General features: G+C 40.8%; 1 protein-coding gene across 4 annotated transcripts in view; it reads left to right on the plus strand.

Annotated features, from left to right (window-relative positions):
* Window positions 1–21,817, plus strand: part of TRPC1 (transient receptor potential cation channel subfamily C member 1) — a 62,548-nt gene that overhangs the window by 13,647 nt on the left and 27,084 nt on the right. For 2 of the 4 annotated variants that reach the window (XR_008318720.1, XM_053305343.1), the window contains exons 7-12: window positions 641–977; window positions 10,717–10,856; window positions 13,760–13,903; window positions 16,429–16,604; window positions 17,905–18,106; window positions 19,201–19,395. Coding sequence is in view for 3 of the 4 variants with exons in the window: in XM_053305343.1 (XP_053161318.1) it covers window positions 641–977; window positions 10,717–10,856; window positions 13,760–13,903; window positions 16,429–16,604; window positions 17,905–18,106; window positions 19,201–19,395 (1,194 nt within the window). In the remaining variant the exon portion in view is untranslated. Of the gene's footprint in view, window positions 1–640; window positions 978–10,716; window positions 10,857–11,958; window positions 12,008–13,759; window positions 13,904–16,428; window positions 16,605–17,904; window positions 18,107–19,200; window positions 19,396–21,817 lie in introns of those variants that run through there. The other 2 variants (XM_053305345.1, XM_053305344.1) reach the window with 2 other exon arrangements.

The raw sequence follows: 21,817 nt of genomic DNA on the forward strand, positions 1-21,817 counted from the left end.
GCTGCCTGATATAGGTATTTCCCATACTCTGGGAAACATACCAGCAGGGATTCGAACTGGCAACCTCTGGCTTGCTAATCAAGTGTTCTACTGCTAGCAAATAATGACATTGTAATTAATTATTGAACTCATGCTGTTTAAAGGTGCTGGGAAATTCCATTTAATGTCCTGATCCTAAACAATTACTCAGAACTGAAGTTTTGAAAAACAGTACCCTTCAAACTAGGGTATTGGGTATGTGGCAACAGCAGCATACATCAGACTTATTCCAGTTATTTCTTGCAATTTATTGGAAAGATCCAGGGCAAAAAACCTGATATTGGTGAAGACACAACTACAACTTATTTGAGGACTACTTCTGATTACTGGTCCATCTGGGCCTTCAAGCTCCTGAGGAGATCATGCAGATTCAACCACTCACATGAACCTTTGCTGCAAAAGTGAAATTGTTTCCTTCAGTTTTCTCACATGGCAAGTCCAATCCTGAGGCATTCTAGTCTTGCCTCTTGAAGAGGCAATACACAACATACAAGACCACTGCAATTATTTCTCCCTGGTTCTCTTACTAGTTTAAACAAAGTTTGATTTCAGTCATTAGTTTAGAGAGTGTTGTTGATGTGAACATCTTTTCCTATTACAGTTCGTTGCACAGTCTAACTGCCAGCAATTTCTCAACACTGTCTGGTTTGGACAAATGGCTGGTTACCGCCGCAAGCACACATTTAAGAAGATTTTCACGGTCTTGACAGTTGGCATCTTTTGGCCAATATTATCTCTCTGTTATTTACTGGCCCCCAAATCACGAATAGGCCGAATAATTCATACTCCTTTTATGAAGTTTATTATCCATGGAGCTTCATATTTCACCTTTCTGTTATTACTTAACTTATATTCGCTTGTCTACAATGAAGATAAAAAAAACACAATGGGACCAGAATTGGAGAGAATAGATTATCTTCTAATACTGTGGCTAATTGGTAAGTATAAAATGAGTACAATGTTCACTGATAAAATTCTAACATTGTGGTCCTTTTCATCCAGCAATTGTATTACGTCTGTCAGGTATTTCTCCCTCTCTTTTTATGGAACTGAGAGTTAATTTGTGCTAACTGGGCAGAGCCACCATAATGGTCACCTTCCTACATTTAGCAGGGGGAGAGGTCCTGTCACACTTCATTCCAGCATAACATCCCTTTCATTGGCTGTTGTTGGTGTTACCATTGTGTTTGATTGTAAGCTTCTTTAGGGACATGAAACTATGCTCTTAATTTATTTTGCTAGAAATAATTAGATGCCTCAACCCACCTTTTACATGAAATGATGCACACGTGTGTATAAATTAGTTGCCCTTGTGGCATCTTAAATTGTCCCTCAGCAAAAATCTACAAAGCAACTTGTGTGTTTGAACTGTGTTCATGTTTTCCTACACGAATACATGTTTTCCTACACAGAAATAATATCCATGTAAAAAGTTGCCTTCTATGAAGTAACCCTCATAGCTAGTTTACATGTTTACTGGAATGAGCTCTGTGTATAGATGCTGAGGGAGTATGGTATGCCCTCTTGCATGTAGTAAACATGTGATGTGTGGTTATACATACGGTTCCTTCTCGTTTTGAAGGGGAAGTAATGATAGCATGAATTGTGCATATGCATTCTATGCTGAGCTACGTTTTGAGGAAGGATTGGGATGGAGCCTGTGTGTTCATGTCCCTGCATCATTCATACAGAGGTCCTGTTCCTGTAATTATCAGCAATATCTCAAAGAATAACATGCAGATTATTTGACGTAACTATAGAGCCACCAGAGGGAGCAGACTACTACTTTCCAGAGTTGGTTTTTAAGTGAATTCACTAATCTTTCCTAAGATTGCCTGGGTACAAACAAGCCTACATGGCTTTAATCCTATGGAAGGTACTTTCTTTACATAATAAATGGGGTCATATACTTTTTATATGTTCAGTTGTTTGGACTTCCATACATTGTTTCTGTTATGAATGTTTAGTGTGACATAATATAAAATATACTTGAAGAACCACAAGTATAGGGATTATTCAAGGGATTATTCAGACATTTATTAATTTCTTTTCTACTGATGTAAGAGTACCAACATGTGATATTTACATAAATTAGAATTTTTCTTAGTAAGGAAAAATTACTAAGATGTCTGCAGTATTTTTGAAATATACGTCTTTATATTTTTAACCACACTTATTATGAGCTATGACAATAACGGGGGAAAGTAGGAGCATAAAGGATGCTAAGGGGCAAATAATGCTCATAGTAACCTTGAGTGTGCACCCCTGCTGTTTGATTGAAAGAGTTGCTGCATCAGCAAACAAATGTGTAGGATTTTTATGTACTGTCCTAGAATAGTATCATAAATAAATATGTTAGGCTGATGTTGTATGGGTGTTAAGCTGACATGAGTCGGTTGTGCTTGGGCAGATATTTGGGAACAAAGTGCTAGCCATTTTAATTATGCAAAACATTTAAGATCCTGCACATATATACAATGCTATATATGTTGAACTAGAAAAACTAGAAGTCTATATGCCTTGGATAACTTGCTTATTTCCAGCTTGACTCTAATCTGCTGGTGCTGGTGCTGGTGCTTAGATCCTGTTGTTGTTGTTATTATTATTATTTATTCGATTTCTATACCGCCCTTCCAAAAATGGCTCAGCGCGGTTTACACAGAGAAATAAACAAATAAGATGGAACCCTGTCCCCAAAGGGCCCACAATCTAAAAAGAAACATAAGGTAGACACCAGCAACAGTCACTGGAGGTACTGTGCTGGGGGTGGATAGGGCCAGTTACTCTCCCCCTGCTAAATAAAGAGAATCACCACATTAAAAGGTGCCTCTTTGCCAAGTTGAGCATGAAAGGTTATGCAACTTGACTGTGACTTATTATGTGTGCTGTTGGATCAGGTTTTCCCCCCGTAAACCTGGACATTATGCCAAGTCCAACATTTAGTAGCCTGAAATGTAAATATTAGTTTTCTTCTACTTATAAAGATTGTGGCAAACATAAAAACTGAGTTTTTCTATGCCAAAATGTAGAAGAGAATCCTGTCAAATTCTTGAAAAAGACAGTTGTGACAGTAGCAAATGATTTACGCAGCAGAACTGTTCTTTGCATCCTACTGATATAATTAATTCACTGCTAAGAGGTCATATCCCACTATCTTTTGGATATATTTATATTTTCTTTTTGGACTATATTTTCTGGGAGAAACCTATAGCAGCAATGTCAATAAATCTCAGGCCTGGATATGAGTTTCATGGACTCCAGTCTCCTGATGCTCACGATAAAGAAGATACAAGCACTGGGACTCTAAAATCCTTTTCCAGCTTGGATTTTTATTTGGATTTATTTGGAAATGAACCAAACCATTTCCTAATTTGGGGGGTAATTTTCTGAGGTAATCCAGTGTGAGCTATACCAATACAAACATGGTGAATATTTTTTTATACTGCTTTAGCCACTGGAGGGATGCTGTGCTGGGATGGATCAGGGCAGTTGCTCTCCCCCTGCTAAATAAAGAGAATCGCCACTTTTAAAAGGTGCCTCTTTGTTCAGTTAGCAGGGGACTCACCCTAGGTATTTCACTCATTTTTTAATCTATACACTGTACAATTTAATTATTAATTTCAATTCTGAAAGAATCCAGAAATCAACTTAGTTTTGTCATGAGTATCCCTTTTGCCAACTTTTTCTTTCAAAATAGTTGCCCTTAACTCTATAGGTTGATAGATACCAGTTAAATTTAGTTTTTCAAAAATTGAGAGCATCTCAGGAGTAAAGGGTGGAGGGGAGATTTTATAATCTAGTCTTGTCCTTATCCGATTGCCCAGTCACTACTGGCAACCTGAAATTAATGCCGGGGTGAGCAGCATTGGTGGATTTTTGTTTTGTTTTTTTAACATTCTCTTTGTGGCACCTCTGGACAGTGGCAGCTTCAGCAGTGCTTGAAGAGCTGATAATGTTCTACCACTGAGCTATGGCTCCTCCCCATGGTATGCAGGAGCATGTTGCATGTTGATTGCAAGCCCAAAGTTGCCTTGGGCACGTGGAACTATTGTATTCTTCTTTGGATCCCAGCTTGTGTTCAGATCCAGTGCTTTTATACAGTATACTTATCTTTATATTTTTCTGCCCTCAAATGCTTTTTTAAAAGAGAAGTGTCCTTGTGATCTGGATTGTGATCCATTGACACTCATAGGTATGGATTCTGTGCCTGCACAGACCATTCAGGTGGAATTCAGTAGTTCCTTATGGTGCTGACAATCGCCCTCTGCGTGTACTCTGTGTCCGTTATGTTTGGTGGTTCGGCACCATTTCCCTTCAGTTCCTTTTTGACTGCCAAAGTGTTCACATCTTCAGTAACTATGGCTCCTCAGAAAGTTACCTCACTGTTGATTATGTGAGAAATAAAGACAATGGTAGATCATTTTGACTCTGGACTGTTCCTGACAATTCCTCTGTAAATGTAATGTAAAATTGGTGGGGTTTTTTTAGTTTGACTGAAAATTAACATTCTAGTGCTTATTGGATGTTGGTATTTTCTCTTTGGTGTTTCTTTCCCCATGGACTCTAAACCTACATGGGGGGAAAACAGCCTTTAAAAGGTGTGGGGAGTGCAGAGGTAAACTTCTGTCCACAGACAGCCATGAGCTTTGTCTCCTTTGCTTAGGGGAAGATCATAATACCTTTTCATGCAAAGTTTGTAGCTCATTCTCCTGCCAAACATTTAAAAAACTGAGTGGCAAGATTACAAGTAGCACTCTTGGAGGAAGTGCTTAGCCCAGCGACTCCTGTGCCTCAGTCCCCTTCAGCTTCGAGTTCATTTCTGAGATTGATGCCGAGGGCTGCTTCTACCATCACACAGTCTAAACCCTCAGTGTCAGAGGCTTCAACCTTGAGAACTGATGTGCCATTTAAGAAGCTGCTAGCCCCAACCTCCCACTGGTATTGAGAGAAGGCAAAATGCAGATCTATAGATGTGGATAAGGTGGCCCTGCCACTCAAGAAGCACAGAGATAAGAGCACCAGACTCGAGAAATTGCATGCATTAGCAGGGCTTCAATGTCCCATACCGTCTCAGACTTTGGTTTCTGAGAACTTCGAAGCCAGAACCATTCTCATCAACCTCTCTACTGATGATGTGGCCGATCTTGTCGATAGTGTTCCCATCAGTATAGAGAGAATTTCAAGAAACACATTCATGGGGATCGACTGCTTGGCCTCGAGTGGCATCCTTATTCCCTGCACTGACGCCACAACAGTCACCTTTGACACTGAGGCATTCAACTCATTCCCCAATTGCTTTTGAAGCAAGGCAGAATAACAAGATATGGAAGCTGCCTTAGACCCAGATACAGCTCAAAATCTGCTATCATTATTAGAGTCTAATGAGAGCACTCCTTCAGCTTTTACCTTTTAAAGGCTCCATCAGTCAGAGATTGGGTGAAGCTGAAGACCTTGGTCTAGTGAAAGTTCCATTTGCTGTCCCAAAGACTCCATCCATGTCACACACAAGACCCTCGCAAGCTCCATCAACAGCATTCACACCATCACACATGATCTCCTCCATCAAAGGTCTACCTGGAAGTCCCCAAGGGATTACTCGAGTATGCAACGGTTTTATCCAACATATGGAGATGCTGCATGCTCCAAGGAGACTGTCTCCTTGTTTACCAGCAGACTATTATGAATTTAAGTTGTGGAAAGCCCACCAGAAAGCATCAAACCATATGTTCCATGGCCACTCAAGTGACCCCACCAAGACTCCCCAAGGTTGAGTTCCCCAGTGCCAAAGACTGTTATGGCCATTGTGACTTAAACACCGACTCCATAACTGCATCCTGTGGCTATGTCATAAATCTGTTAGCTCAGGTAACCCAACAGGATTTACAGCCCCCTTCAGCACTCCCCCCCATGAGTTAACAGAAAGTAGCAGCGAAGCTACACGAAGGAAAATAAAAGGCTCACAAAGAAAAATAGTGAATGAATTAAGTCCCCTTAACTGAACTAGGTACCCCCCTCTAACAGTAACTGAGTAATAACTGAAAAGAAAACACAGAGCAAAGAATGAAAAGAACGAAGGACAGCAAAACAAGGAATTAACGGAACAAAGCAGGAAAGCATAAGCAAGGGCAAATTGGAACTCGGAAAAGTTGGGAATTCAAATAGCACACTGTCTGCGGTCAGCGAAAGTTGCTAACAGCATCTGAGCGATTGACGGACTACTAAATATATATGGCTCAAGAGAACCAGCAGCCAATTAGGCTTCCCTGAGTCAGCATTTCTGCTTCCTCTCGTGATCTCCTGCACCTGTGTGACTCCCACTGAGCTTTCCTATTGAGACGTCTTCTCAAGACAGGTGAAATCCCAGGCTCCTCATCAGAAATCATGTCTGGCAGCTGTTGCGAATCCTCAGCTCCAGAGTCTGGTCTCCCTGCCAAATCCTGTTGCTGTGCCTCTGAGCCCTCACTAGCAGGCGAATCCTCCTGTTCCTGCTCTGACTCTTCTGAGTCAGAAGTCTGAGCCATGACAGGCTACCATGAGCACACAGACTCTGTCTTTGCAAAGGGCTCAACCATCACAGCCCCAGACTACAATCTCCACCCATTCAACCTCTCCGATGAGGGAATCCTTCCGATAATGGATCTATGCTGGTTGAACGTGTACATTGATGTGAAGATGTTTTTGATGATAACTTTGCAAAGTATCCTGCCTCTCCTTCATGGGAGACATAGGTTGCAATGCTGGATTTGAAAGATGTTTACTTTCACATCAGGATACAGGAGAACCACCGATAGTTTCTGTGTTTCACAGTGGGTAACAATGTATATCAGTACAATGTGCTACCATTCAGCCTGGCAATGGCTCCCAGCGTGTTCACAAAATGCATGGCTGGGTGATAGCACATTTATGTACTAAGAGAGTAACTGTTTTCCCATGCCTGGACTTCTGACTGCCAACAGCAAAAGAGAGTTACGTTCTCAGAACTTGTGTGTAGTAGATCTCTTCAACAAGCTGGAGATCCAGATAAACTGGAAGAAGTCTCATCTGACACTTGTCAAGAGATTGCAATATATAGGAGCTGTGATCAACATGGAACAGCAAAGAGCATTCCTCCTAGAGGATCACTTTGAAAGGATTTTAAAGTTCATAATGGCACGCCACTCAGATCCTACTCAAAAAGCTCATACCACTCAAGTTCTTCTAGGCCTCATGGCCTCCTGCGCACCAGCAGTCAGATATGCACGCTTACGGATGCGAAGGATACAACTGCGGTACCTCTCTGCATTCCACCCGAGTGTAGACAGCCCACATATGCTTCTAGTTCCCAAGTGTGTGTTGGAATCCTTGAATTGGTGGACAATCCAAGTGAATCTCATGGAGGGCATTCTGTTCAGGACACTAGTGTCTATGGCTTGTATCACCATCGATACCTCTAGGGGGTTTATCATGCACTCACGTCCTTTCATCTACAGCTGAAAGATCATGTAGTAGTACCATGTCTCCTCTGTGCCTTGAGATTGATTGTGTGAGTACAATCAATCTCAGGGCACAGGGGCTTTGGACTCCATAACACAGACAGTTACACATAGACTGCCAAAAGCTCTAGGGAGTTTATCATACATTCACGTTCTTTCATCTACATCTGAGAAGTCACGTAGTCCAGGTACAGCTGGACAACATGACCACCATTGCTTACATCAAGAAGCAAGGTGGAACAGTATCACACTTACTGTGCAATCTGAGTTTGCAAATATGGAACTGGTGCATTGTGAACCAGATCTTTCTAACTGTGATCCATATAAGGGGAGTGGACAATACATTGGCAGATGTGCTGAGCAGGTCACAGGTACTCCTACAACAGCACAAATGGGAATTGAACCTTCAATATCTGCTCCCTCTACTCAAGGCTTTGGGGACACCAACAGTAGTCCTTTTTGCAACACAATTAAACAAAAAATGTGATCAGTACTGCTCAAGGACAGGACTGGGAAGGTATTCCAAGGGGGATGCTTTCCAGTACAGATGGACCCAGAGTTTCTTCTACTTGCTCCCACTTTACCTGCTACTGAACAGAGTAATGGCCAAAATTCTGCAGGACATGACATGCTGCATCCTCATTAGCCCATGGTGGCCACGGCAACTATGATTTCAAAAGCTACTCAGATTGTCAGAATGAAAGTACAGAGGTCTGCCTCAGTATGTGGCCCTGCTCATTCAAGAGCAAGGTCAGCTGCTACATCTGTGTCTATGCATGTTACATCTGACAGCTTGCAAGATAGACTGCTGAGTGAGATTTTGTTAAATGATAAAAAGGCCTCCACGAGGAGGAATTACAGCTGTAAATGAGATAAATGACCTCAGAACAGTAGTACATCTCCTGGTCACCTCCAGACTTGACTACTGCAATGTGCTCTATGTGGGGCTGCCTTTGTACGTAGTCCGGAAACTGCAGTTCGTCCAGAATGCGGCAGCCAGGTTGGTCTCTGGGTCATTTTAGAGCAGGGGTGGGGAACCTTGGCCCTCCAGCTGTTTTTGAACTACAATTCCCATCATCCCCAGCCACAATTATTGTGGCTGGGGATGTTGGGAGTTGTAGTTCAAAAACAGCTGGAGGGCCAAGGTTCCCCACCCCTGTTTTAGAGAGACTATATCACGCCTGTCTTAAAAGATCTACACTGGTTGCTGATAAGTTTCCAGGCAAAACAAAAGGTCTTTATAACCTATAAAGCCCTAAACAGGTTGGGCCCTGGGTATTTAAGAGAACGTCTTCTTCGTTATGAACCACACTGCCCATTGAGTCCGTCAGGAGAAGTTCGTCTGCAGTTGCTCCCAGCTTGTCTGGTGGCTGCTCGGGGACGGGCTTTTTCCATTGCTGCCCCGAGGCTTTGGAACATGCTCCCTGCTGAAATAAGAGCCTCCCCATCTCTTACAACTTTTAAAAAGGCAGGCAAGACACATTTATTCACCCAGGCTTTTAATTAGATACTGTTTTAAGCGTTTGATGATTTTTAATAGTTTTAACATTTTAAATGTTAAATTGTTGTAATTTATTCACCTTTTTATTTGTTGTTTTTATTGTTTTGTTGCAAAATGCCCAGAGACTTGCATTTGGGGCAGTATATAAATATGTTAAATAAACAAAATAAAAGGAGGATATTTCAACAGTATGCTAAACTGCATCACTTCTCCCTAACTTCTGCCATGATACATCAGGTGCTGCTGTATTTGGCGTGTTTAAAATCAAAGAATTTGGCCAATGTTTCCCTTAAAGTCAATTTGGCTGCTCTCTCCTCTCACCATGGCGGCTGGGATGGAAAGGCGGTTTTCAGTCAGCCAGAATGTAAGAGGTTTTTGAAGAGGGTAAACACTTTGTACCCGCCTGTTTGTGAGCCTATGGAGAAATGGAGCTTGTCCCTGGTTTTGGCAGCTCTGACAGAAAAACCCTTTGAACCAATGGCTACAACGTCCCTGAAGTTGGTGTCTCAAAACAGCATTTTTGGTGGCGATTACTACAGCTCGCTGAGCTAGCAAACTCACGGCTTTATGTATTGATTACCCATATACCAAATTCTACCCAGGTAAAGTTGTCTTCTGGTTGGACCCTACTTTCCTCACAAAAGTGATTACTGACTTTCACTTAAACCAAGATGTAATATTACCCACTTTTTCTTTCCTTTTTTTTAGAGACCCATCTTTGCCATTAGAAAAGGCTCTGCATTGTCTAGATGTATGCAGGTCTTTACTATTCTGTTTGAAAAGGACTCATGACTTCTGAAAAGCAAAAAAAGATTTTTGAACAAAAAAGCTTATATGAACAGAATGAAAGGCCAGCCGCTGTCTAGACAACAGCTAGGTTGGTGGAGTTGATATAACTTACCTATAGATTGCAGAAGGTGAATCCACCAAAGTCTATCACAGCCCATTCCACAAGGACGTATGCTACCTCTGCAACCCATTTATCTGGAATCAAATCTAAAGATATTTGGCTGTAACCTGGTCTTCTGACCAGACTTTTGTAAGACATTATGCATTTGATCTTTGCTCTGCGGCTATGGCAAATTTTGGGAAGAATGTGTTGAAAAGGGTGCTTCAGTAGCTTTCTGCTCCCCTCTCCAGTGGGAAAGCTCGTAATTCGTGCATATTTATGAGTGTCAACAAATCACGATCCAGATAAACAGGTTGCCTAAATGTAACAGATGATCTGGTAGTGATCCATTGACATGCATAAGACCCTCCCATCTGTCCCCACTGCAGAAAGCAAACTCAATGATACTCAGTATTTGTTTTTTGGTTTTTTTTAATGAGTACAATATTAATGATATTGCAAATATGTTACTTACCTTTACTTTGAGACCTACTTTTAAAATGAGAACAGGCTGTCACTCCCTTGGCGGCCATCAGGAAACAGAAGGGAAATGGTGCCAAATTGCCAAAAATAATGGATGCGGAGCATGCGCAGAAGGCGGTTTTCGGCGCCACGAGGAGCTAACGAATTCTACCCATGAATTCTGCAGGCGCAGAAGCCATACTTATGAATGTCAACAGATCACAACCAGATCACCAGATCACCTGTTACAGGTAAGCAACCTGTTTTTATTTAATAGAACAGGTGGGAGGCAATGAATTTTTTTATAAGACAAGTCCAGTATATTCCACTGACTACATTCTTCTTGTTTTTAGGAATGGTATGGTCAGATGTTAAAAGGCTTTGGTATGAAGGCTTAGAAGACTTCTTGGATGAATCCAGAAATCAACTTAGTTTTGTCATGAATTCTCTCTATTTGGCAACTTTTGCTCTCAAAGTAGTTGCCCATAACAAGGTAAACATTGACACCAGTATAAAATTATTTTGTTTTTCAAAAATTGGGAGCATGTCAGGAGCTCTGATTCTGAAAGTCTTAAAATATGTCTTTGATTTCAATCTCTGTACATTAAGTACAGGCCTGTGAAGGGCAAGCAGTATGTTGAATTTTCATATTTTCTTAGGTGTTTTTAGTGTGATTGGTGAAAGGATTTCCAGGACAAATACATAAGTTTTGTGTGCATTATTCTTATGTTCATATTGAAAACTGGATGTGAAATGGCAGGCACCCTGCTGACTTCAACAGTCATATTTGTGTTCTTATCTGAAATTAGCACATAAACCAGGTGCAGTAATTATACATGTATATTATGTGCTGTGTATTTTTAAAACGTACCAGGCAAAAACTTTCTGAATGTGTGGTACATCAAAAGTTTTGTAATTTTTAAAATATAAAGTAGGGTGGCATATTGTGTGTATTTTCTGAAATACTTCATGTTCACAAATTGACGAATTACAGTTATCTGTATGTAGTTCATCCAGCATTTAATAACCACTCATACTTTTGCTGCATGTTAACATATATAAAATGGGTTAACTGCTTCAGAAAATAATGTAGTAGGAGAGTGTAAACTGAAAAAAAACATATGAGTGCAGATCAGAAGTGGAAAGTGAAGGTCTTTTGACAGCAAGATAAAAGACATCACTTTCTGGCTTTTCAGATGAGACAAATCATAGCTGAAAAGCCAGCTGGTACTCTGATTCTCCCTCCCCCACCCCTTCATTAAGAGGCATGCCATGTGTTGCAGAATTCCTCAAACCAACACTTTGCAATTTCTGTCTAGGAAGCTACATGCAATTTGTCCATGAAACCATTGTGTATAACAGGTTAGAGGTGTACTGTATATGGTTGTATTTGTACAAAAATCATTTTCTTACACATTAGACATCTACTTAATTCTATTTAGACTTCATTTTCTTCAATGGATGTTGTGTTGCCAAAGATGGAGCTTTCGCTTCAACCTGGAACATTCATCCCCTTTTTTGGAAAAGGAAGGTCAATATAGCAGAAACTGGCTAATTTTCAGTGATCAGCAGCAAGTTTGTTTTGTTTTTTGCAGATGAAATTGTCTTCATAATCATTTATTCAGCACCATGGAAATTAATAAAGTAGGTTACATCCTTGTATCTTGCGTGAAACATTTGTTCCTGTATTCTACATGAGGAACTCGGGCTGAGAACTGTGCTTTGTCCACGACCGTCCACTGAGATCATGGTGGAAGTGAGATCTAAACTCAGTGGTTGACATCCAGACTAACATCGCACTCATGCAAAAGTGCTTTTTTGTTGTGTAATGGGGGAGGGGCGGTTTTAGGCAATTCTTCCTTATGCCTCCCAAGGAGGGACAGGCAGGCACAGGCAACTGCAGAGGGAAAGAGGGATTGCCAAAAAATGCCCCACCCTATGACGGAAAACACTCTTCTGTGAATATGATGTTAGTCTGGATGCCAGCCAGTCTTCTAAGCCTCAACAGTTTTACCATACTCTATCTTTCTGCCCTTATTTCCTTGTGATCATTGCTCTTCTGATCTTAACCACTGTTGGTCTTTCTTAAAGACTCTCTGAAATAACTCCTAATGTTTTCTCTTGCTTCCCCTGTGCCTAGAATTGCTTTGCAGAACACCTATACCGTGCCTCATGTCTCATCATATCCTTTCCCAAATCCCATATTTTAACCTTCATTCCCAGATACAATTGAGTCTTGAGTGTAACTGCATTTGCTCATATTTATCCCTCTTACCTATGTTCTCTTCCCACTTTAGATTTCAGGCTTACAGGGGACCTGTTTTTGTTTTCTTGATGCAACCCCATAAAGTGTTGTGTACACAAATGATGTTGTATAAATAATAATGAGAGCCTTTCTACATGATCAATACTTTGTTATTTTGGTCTTATATTGAATGCAGCATTCCCGCTGATCCACCTGAACTTGTGTCAGTAGCATATCATCACATCTTCACAGGGCTTTGTGTAGACATATATTTCCACAGCTCCCATGTTTAAAGGATCAGGAATGAACAACAAGATTATGCAGTCCTTCCCCTCAGTTCCTTCCATCTTGACATTAATCACCCTGCCTTTCCCCATTGGACTCCATGGTTCAGTTAACATTTTCAACTACATTTATAATAGAAGCCTTTGTACCCAGTCCAAGATCTAAAACTAGTGTTTAAGACTTATTATTAAGTTAGGGTTGAACCCTGCTTAGCCTTAACCATGTTTAATGTTAGTATATCAACAATGCTTAAGGGTGGTGAGGAGATTTGTGTTCAAGAGGAAAGGGTGTGTGGGGAAGGAAACATGTGGTCCTGTGATCCATGCCACTTCAGTGGTGAAAGGATGAGAAATATTATATCTCTGCACACCCATAACGGAAAAAAGAAGCAGTGTTGCCGTGACAGGACTAATCTTAATCTCTCAGATTCTCTTCATGGAACTGATATCCTCAGAGCTGGCTTTCCTGTTGCCTGGCATTCAATTTGAGTGGAAGATTAACCTGCAGCTTGTTAGCTCTGCTTGCTAGTCATATAAGAACCTTTCAGCTTAATTTAATTAAATAGCTTGTATATATCTCCTTGCAAAATATTTCCCTAAGACATAAAATCTAATTAGAATAAAGCTTGCCGTTATTTTGGACAGAAACAAGTGGAGCGTAAAAAAGAGAGTAGGGCAGTTATTTGGTCATTAGTATATTGTCTTCCCTCATAAGGGTCCAATATCTTGTCCTGGATTGTTAGCAGTAGTGGGATATTCCTGCCTATAATTGCAGCTTTTCAGTGTGGTGTTGGCTGATGGATTGGTTCGTCTAATCATTTGATTCTAATGTTATCATTAAAGTAACTTATCTTTTAAAAACTCTAGTTCTACGATTTTGCTGAGAGGAAGGATTGGGATGCCTTCCATCCTACACTGGTGGCAGAAGGTCTGTTTGCTTTCGCTAATGTTCTCAGTTACCTCCGGCTTTTCTTCATGTATACGACAAGCTCTGTCCTAGGGCCACTTCAGGTAGGTTGTCATATTGGTATGAAAGCTAGCTTTGCTATTTGGATCTCTTTGATTGTTTAGATGTAGACTCCATACATACTTGTAATTCCTGAATCATTGACTGTATTGATATAGCAGCAGCTCTTCTTGTGGCTAGATTTTAATTGGGCTATGTAGGCTTCCTTCCTGGGGCTATCTAATTAAGTGTTGGTGATTTCACTGCACTAGAAACCATAGAAACAATGATAAAATTGCACATGGTTAATGAAGTACTGTAGTAAGAGAATTTTGCTTTATGTACTAGTCAAAGCTGCATGAGATGCAAGTTTAGTAGCACTCTGTGCAGAGCCAGATAATTTGAGGAGAACTCAAAAGGTTTAGTTCGAAATAGCTGTACAGGATAGCTGTGTAACAACAGCAGGCAAAGAAAGTAATGCATATATATCTAATACATACAGTATATCCATTTATCTAGATGTAACAAAAAATAATGTTGCTGTCATTCTGTGAATAAATTAGGGCTCCTACCCCTTAATTCATTACAATTAAAGAGTAAGACAGTACAAGCAAAAAAAAAAAAGTGTTGCCTCTTAAATAGTTTTGGGGACTTTGAACTGTTATCTGTACCTATTGCTTTCTGTTTTAATATCTTTTCTACTGCAAACTGCTTTTTCATAACTTTCAAAAGCCTAAATGGCACAGGGAGGCAAAACACATTGACCACTAAAAGCTCTCATTCATTTTGAAGAGGTTCACTATGTAACGTTCTTATTTATTTATGTGTTGCATCTTTAACATTGATTTTTTTATTAGTTCTCTATGTAGTGAAGTCGGAATTCCAGGTATACATAAACAGCCAACAGTCACTCCATTCAGTGACACACTGAAGCTTTAGTTGCTCTTGTTGACAACCATAGATTAAGCAATAACCCACACACTATTTTCCAAAAGTAGGTCATAACCTTCAAATGCCTATAAAAAATGGTACTGCACTCTGTCAGTGAAACCAGACATATTACAGCAGCACCTTCATTTTCCCATAGACACTTTAATAGCTGTGAATTGTGTCACAGTCTTAAATCCTTTATTTTCATTTTAAAAGCTATTAATTCATTGGTTAGCTTTTAGATCTGTTGTAAGCCACTTTGTGTTCCTGTTTGGATGAAAAAAGCAGGATAGGTACCTTAAATAACTGTATTTGATAGGAAAATTTAACAATATTTACCAGAAGATTGGTTTTATTTTATAAGTTTTTTATCTAAAGCACCTACAAGCTATTTACATTTTATAGAAGATAGTATTGACAGTTTGAGTCAAGGCAGGGGCATAGTGCGGTTGGAAAGGGCCCTGGGACAAAAAGTGAAGATGGGTCTCTGCCCCCCACCCTATCCTGATCCCCCCCCCCTCCTCCGAGAGATGCGGTACAGGAGTGAAGAGCAAGTTGTTGCTCCGCTGGCAGACCCCCCTCTCCTTCAGGGGACCAGAGACATTTGCCCTCCTTGTTCAATTATAGTTATGCCCCTGAATCACCTTTATTTTTCTTTTAGAGTTACTGTAGAAGCTACACATTCAAAGCTTTAAAAATGTGTATATTTAAATGTTACAGCTGAGTTGTAAGTAATCCTGTGCACATTTATGTGGGAGAAAGCTCCACCGAACACAGTCAGACTTAATTCAAGTAAACATGCATAGGCTCGTAAAAAGAGGTATCTTTTTATACTGTACGTATGCATGCTGTGGCCCTAAGATTTATGACTCCATTTTCAGTCAAGAAATATCTTAGAGGGCTATGTAATAATTCCACATCGGGGTGGGCAAACCTGGCCCTCCAGCTGTTTTTAGACTACAACTCCCAGTCCAGCATCCCCAGAGTTGTAATTCAACAGCAGCTGGAGGGCCAAGTTTGCTCACTCCTGTTCCACATGCTACAATGGATCATTGCTATGTTTTAAATTCTACCATTTGAATTCAATATACAGTTTATAGTTTTGCTTTTGATTCAGAGTATAAAAATCAAGATAAAATGACAGATCTGTTTGTACAATAAAAGTGAATCATTTTAATGAACAGTCTGCACCCAAAGTGTTAGGACAGCTAAATTGACTCTTTTAAAGTGACATGAATTTGGCAAGAATTACTGCTTGTCTAACAGTAATTGTTTCCTTATAATAAATATTGTTTCTTTTCAGTGTTCAGCCATTGTTTTGTAAGCCACTAGCTTAGTAGATGCTGTAAAGGGGGATTAGACAAATTTATGGAGGAGAGGTCTGTTGCTAGCTAATAGTCATTATGGGCTTGTTTAACCTCCATGCTCAGAAGCATTATACCTCTGGAGACCAGGGTGTGTTTTTTTGTGGGGGGGCAGGCAGCAGCAGTGGAGGATTGTTGCCTAGATGTTCTGTTTGTGAGCTTCCTAGAAGCATCTGGTTAGCCACTGTGGGAAACAGAATGCTGTATGTGATGGACTTTAGGTCTGATTCAGCAGAGCTCCTCTTATGTCCTGATATTTGATAGCTGTTTGAAATTAATATGAATATGCCCTACAGATCTCAATGGGGCAGATGCTGCAAGACTTTGGAAAGTTTCTTGGAATGTTCCTTCTTGTGTTGTTCTCATTCACAATTGGGTTGACTCAACTGTATGACAAAGGATTCACTGTAGATGAAGAAAAGGACTGTGCTGGGATCTTCTGTGAACAGCAAAGCAATGACACATTTCACTCGTGAGTTTCAAATTGTTGAGTGAGATGGCAGTTGTAAAAATGAACTATTCTGTACTGTAATGTAATGTAACCTTCACTCTTTAGGATCCAAATCCATCACACAAATCGTGTGAGTGAACAAAGAGCTGCTTTAGGAATACCCAAGAGTTGCACACATGGGGAAGTGGATCACCTGGCACTCACCTGGCACTCACCTCCCCTGCCCCCTGCTGCCACCACACTCCCCACTTTTAATTATGAACTGTTGCAATGCAGGGCAGATTCCCCAGTCTCCCAGGCAACATGTGGAGTTGGTGATAAAATAAAAAAAGTTGGAAGTCCACTACAGTATGTGGTTCTCTGGGCCTGGGTCTGATATTATACTATATTGCAAAATACTGTAAAAGCTTGTAGTAAGCTCTCTCACATTGAGGACTGTTTTTCTGGTTGCGCTAGCCAAAAAAAAAGCCTGCTTCATATTGGCCCACCTTGGGATTCACTCATATCTTTAAAAAGTCTTTTATTGGTGAATTATTTGCTGTGATCAATAAATGGTTTGGACCATGGAGCAGTCCTTTAGCAAATAGATTTTGTTGAGCAGCATGATGCTCAACTATACACACAACCCAGCTTCTGTCGTTGGGAGCACTGGGACCCCTCTGCTCCCAGCTTCCTCAGACCTGCAGAGCCCAGCTCCTCTAACTGGCACTTTACCAATGTAGAACGAACCGACCAATTCATTCTACCACGGTAGGTGATCATATGCATGATCACCCCTGGGTAGCCGGGATCCCGACTGGCTCGCTGCTATTTTAGTCATCAAGCCAGGGGCTGCTCTCAGCAGTGTGGCTGAGCAGAGAGTAGTTGCTGAGAGTAGTTGCTCCGCTGCTACTGTGCCATGTGGGTTGCAGGAGGATTTCCTCCTCCCAATCCCACTTTGGGACTCCACTTTTTTGATTGTGTGGGTCTGTGGCACGATGGAGTCCAAGGGAGCTGCTGCTTGTGTGGGGGGAAGGCAGGTAAGCTCCTGCCTTCCCCCCACCCAGCCCCACAGCTAAGGTCACATGAATGACCTTGATGTGTTGCTAATTTATGGAAATATATTCAAATGAATTAAAATGAAAATACTAATTTTGAAATTTTAAACAGGATTTTATTGAATATGAGTAACATGAAGAATGCTTTTGTACCAACTAAGAACTCTTTTGCTTTCCTAGAAGGGGAAAAATGGGCTTGCCTTGAATATAATCTGCCTACTTTTTGTTGGCATATCTTCATGGTTCATCTAACCTCAAGGTTTCTTTCTCTCTCTCTTTCTTAGGTTTATTGGCACCTGCTTTGCTCTGTTCTGGTACATATTCTCTCTGGCACATGTAGCCATATTTGTAACCAGATTCAGCTATGGGGAAGAGCTGCAATCTTTTGTGGGTGCTGTTATTGTTGGCACATATAATGTAGTAGTTGTGATCGTCCTTACCAAACTCTTAGTAGCGATGCTTCATAAAAGCTTTCAGCTGATAGCAGTAAGTATTTTTAAAACCAGATTTATTGTATTTAAGTTCTTGATAACAGAGTCTGTACCCCAAATAACTTGATTTGAAATCTGCTTCTGACTTACTTCAGGGGTATGTAGATATGGATGTGAATCAGTCTACTCTTGAGTAACTTGGCTATTTCAATGCAAATTGTGCATGCAACTATGCATCCCCATAGATCCTGACATGGAGCTATCTATGAGATGTGCCACAATCAGATCTCTGTAAATAAAAAGCAACTGTGTCCTACACTAACATAGGGTTGAGGGAAAGGAGTATTGGTATATCAGGTCTTCCCACTAATGTGGGATATATAGTAAAGGGATGTTTATAGCACTTTCTTGCTCTCAAACACAGACATCCTGGTACACTTTAGTGCAAAGCCCCAACCAGGTGATATAGCACTAGGATGTTGATTTTTTTTGTGTACTCTTGTTATAAAGAACTGTCTGGTATGAATTTATACACTCTTTGGCTGTAGTAGTGTTGAAGACTAGGGGAGACATTGTTTGCCGTCTTCATATTGTACCTTTTTAATGGCGTATCTCGTTTAAAATTATTTCTAGTACATTAGCACATCCATTGGTTCTCAGTGGATTTTTTTGCCAGGAAAAGATATTACTGCTGATGTGGGATGCAATCCCCAAAGAAAGATATTAGAGCATACAGTATAATTACAGGTACTACAGTATAATAAAATTGCCTTTGAGGAAGAGCATTCTTAAGCCTGAAATGTGTAAGGCAATAGGGCAATGATTGAATAAAGAACTGATTAATATTGATCCAGCGTCTTTGGGAATCCTACCCTCTCTTTTAATCTTGGTTTTCTGCCAGTCAGTTCTCCTGACCAGTACCTCACCTGCAACACCCTTGCAAAGTGGGGTTGTAGGAGATGAAGCAGGGAGGGTTGGTTGGCTTCATCCTTAAGGCCTAGATGCTTCTGAGCATACTCTGGAGCATCTTTTCCAGGGAATTGTTGTTTCCTTCCAGTGCCTGATATGCTCATCATAAATCTAAACACACGTTTGTAATTTACAGTTCTAATTTAGCAGCATCACTGATATCTTTTATCAATATTTTAGAATCACGAGGACAAAGAATGGAAGTTTGCTCGTGCCAAACTCTGGCTTAGCTACTTTGATGACAAATGCACCCTACCTCCACCTTTCAATATTATTCCCTCTCCCAAGACTATCTGCTATCTATTTAACAGCCTCAGTAAGTGGATCTGTTCTCATACATCATCTGGCAAAGTCAAGCGACAGAACAGCTTAAAAGTAAGAATTTTAAATATTAACAAAATATCAAATCTAAAGATGTCTAAGTAAACTGTTTTAACGACATTGCCTGTCATAACAGAAATTGTACTTTTGTATATAGTCCCAGCCTATCCTAAATTTAGTTTTATTATTTCAGTTTCTTAAGTCTAGCCTAATTTTTAAAGCAAATGTTTAATATATTTTATGAGATATTACATAATATGATGTAATGGGTACTGTCCAGTTGATACTTGTGATAGCTTTATCAGCATCTGTTATAGCTCTGTTAGTGGTTGCAGAGAGCTTCAGCTTTTCCCAGGTATCACTTTGAAGTACTGTAGAAGCATGCAAGTCCAACTATCCTAGTATGACAGAATAATCAAATTGTGTACCATGTGCATCAATAGCTCTACTCTCTGTTCATCTGTACTCATTTAGCTAAAATTATTTTCTCTGTCCATTGTGTTCTCAGAGAGTAATCTTGCACCCTGTGATTCATAGTAGGCCAGATGAGCTCAGTTCTTTCATTGAAAAGAGGTTTCTCCATCCCTATCTTAGTTCTAGTTGATCTTTTTTTGCATGTGTTCCAGTTTGATTTCAACTTTTTAAAAAATAAAACAAATTCCTGGCAGTGTGTCATCAGCAATATACCCTTGTCCCCCCGTTCTCTGCCTCTAATGAAAACATTGAATCAAAGGTTTGTTGCTTTCAGATGTGAAAGTGATAATGATTGGTATTCTTGAATTAATTAGCTCCTTTCCAAGCTTAAAAATACTGGAATTGATTACTATGGTCAGCATGTCTACTAACAGTGTGGAGGTTCTGTTAGAGCCTCAGCAGCAAGTAATGGGGGGGGGAGGTGTTGCCAATCCCACCCACCCCTCACTGGAAGTCCTCCTTGCAACCTTGAAGTAGATCCCTGAGGGTTGTGTGGAGTGTTTCCGGTGGGAGGATGTGGGGAATCAGTGACAACTGATCTGTAATGTGATCTGTTGGACATTCCTAAGCCTGGGTTTTGCACCTGCACAGGACCTCACAGGTGGAATATCCAAGCTCCTTGTTCTTGTGCACCATCCCTTACGTTTATTTTGGTGGTTGGGGTGCCATTCCTTCAGTTCCTTTTTGTCTGTCGAAGTGTTTGCATTGTTGGCTAGGGCTCTTCAGTTGTATTGGTTCCTATAGATCAGTGGTTCTCAACGTGTGGGTCCCCAGATGTTGCTGAACTACAACTCCTAGCATCCCTAGCCCCATTGGCCTTTGGTTAGGGATGCTGGGAGTTGTAGTTCAGCAACATCTGGGGACCCACACGTTGAGAACCACTGCTATAGATGGAGAGATAATTTCCATGAAGTACTATTGATCTTGGGCTGGTTTTATTTTTTTAACTATTCTTCTACTAAATGAACTGGTTTGTTGAAGGATTAGTAAGTTTACCCATATTGACTCAGATAGTTTCTTGTTTCCTGTGTCTCAATGCAAGTTAGAAATACTTTCACGAAGTGTAAAGATTGTGGGGGTAAATAGCCATCAATGGATCAGCATGACTCCTGCTGGCTCGGTTTAGGCAAGGATCATAATGCAAGGATCAGCTGAATTTGCACATCCTTTTCTCTCCAGATCCTAAAAAAGTGGGCACTTGGACTCAGGCATTGTATGAGCAAGCATTTTGCCTCCCAGATCTGACTGATCTCCACATCCATCACGGTCGATATTGAGCTCTGTGTCGACACAGCCAATACATTGGTGTCAACTTCAATCTTGAGACTGGGGTCAGCGGGGGGGGGGGGGGGCATGTATTCAAACACTCTGCGGAGGTTTCGAAAGACTGCCTCCAGTAGAAGAAAAGTTCTTCAGATGAGGATCAACATTCTGACCCACCAACGTGAAAGTGTAGCTCTCTCGTGTCAATGGAGCCTTTGACACTGAAATTCTCTCTCCTTACACTGTGCCTGTCAGGTTTAAGTGCTGGCGGCACAGAAGTCTCTGCTGTTGACACTGAAGTGCATCTTAACATCAACATAAACCTCATTGTCAAGGGAATCTACTGTGCAAGCTCAGATCAGTTTCCGATGTCAACCGAGACTGCGTTGAGAGGGCTCTCTCCTTTGTTAGATCCATTGGCATCAACAGCGTCGCATACCCTATTGCAGGGCCAGCTTTCCCCCTCAGGCAGATAAGTGTGATAAATGATTGACGTCTGTTATCAGTGTTGATGTGGAGGAAGGAGGAGACCTTACAGGGGAAGACCTTAATCAAGCTGCTACCCACTCCTTACTCTCACTGCTTGATTCTGAAAGCACCCCTTTGCCTTTGACATTTCTAGGTTTCCTTAGCCAAGATCTCGACATGGAGGACGATATTGGAGAGGAAGTTATTCTCATCCTGAAAACTACCTCACTGTCTCCGATGAAAACGTATTCCGCAAGAGACACTTAACACC

Source organism: Hemicordylus capensis, chromosome 3, assembly GCF_027244095.1.
Source record: "Hemicordylus capensis ecotype Gifberg chromosome 3, rHemCap1.1.pri, whole genome shotgun sequence".
NCBI lineage: Eukaryota > Metazoa > Chordata > Lepidosauria > Squamata > Cordylidae > Hemicordylus > Hemicordylus capensis.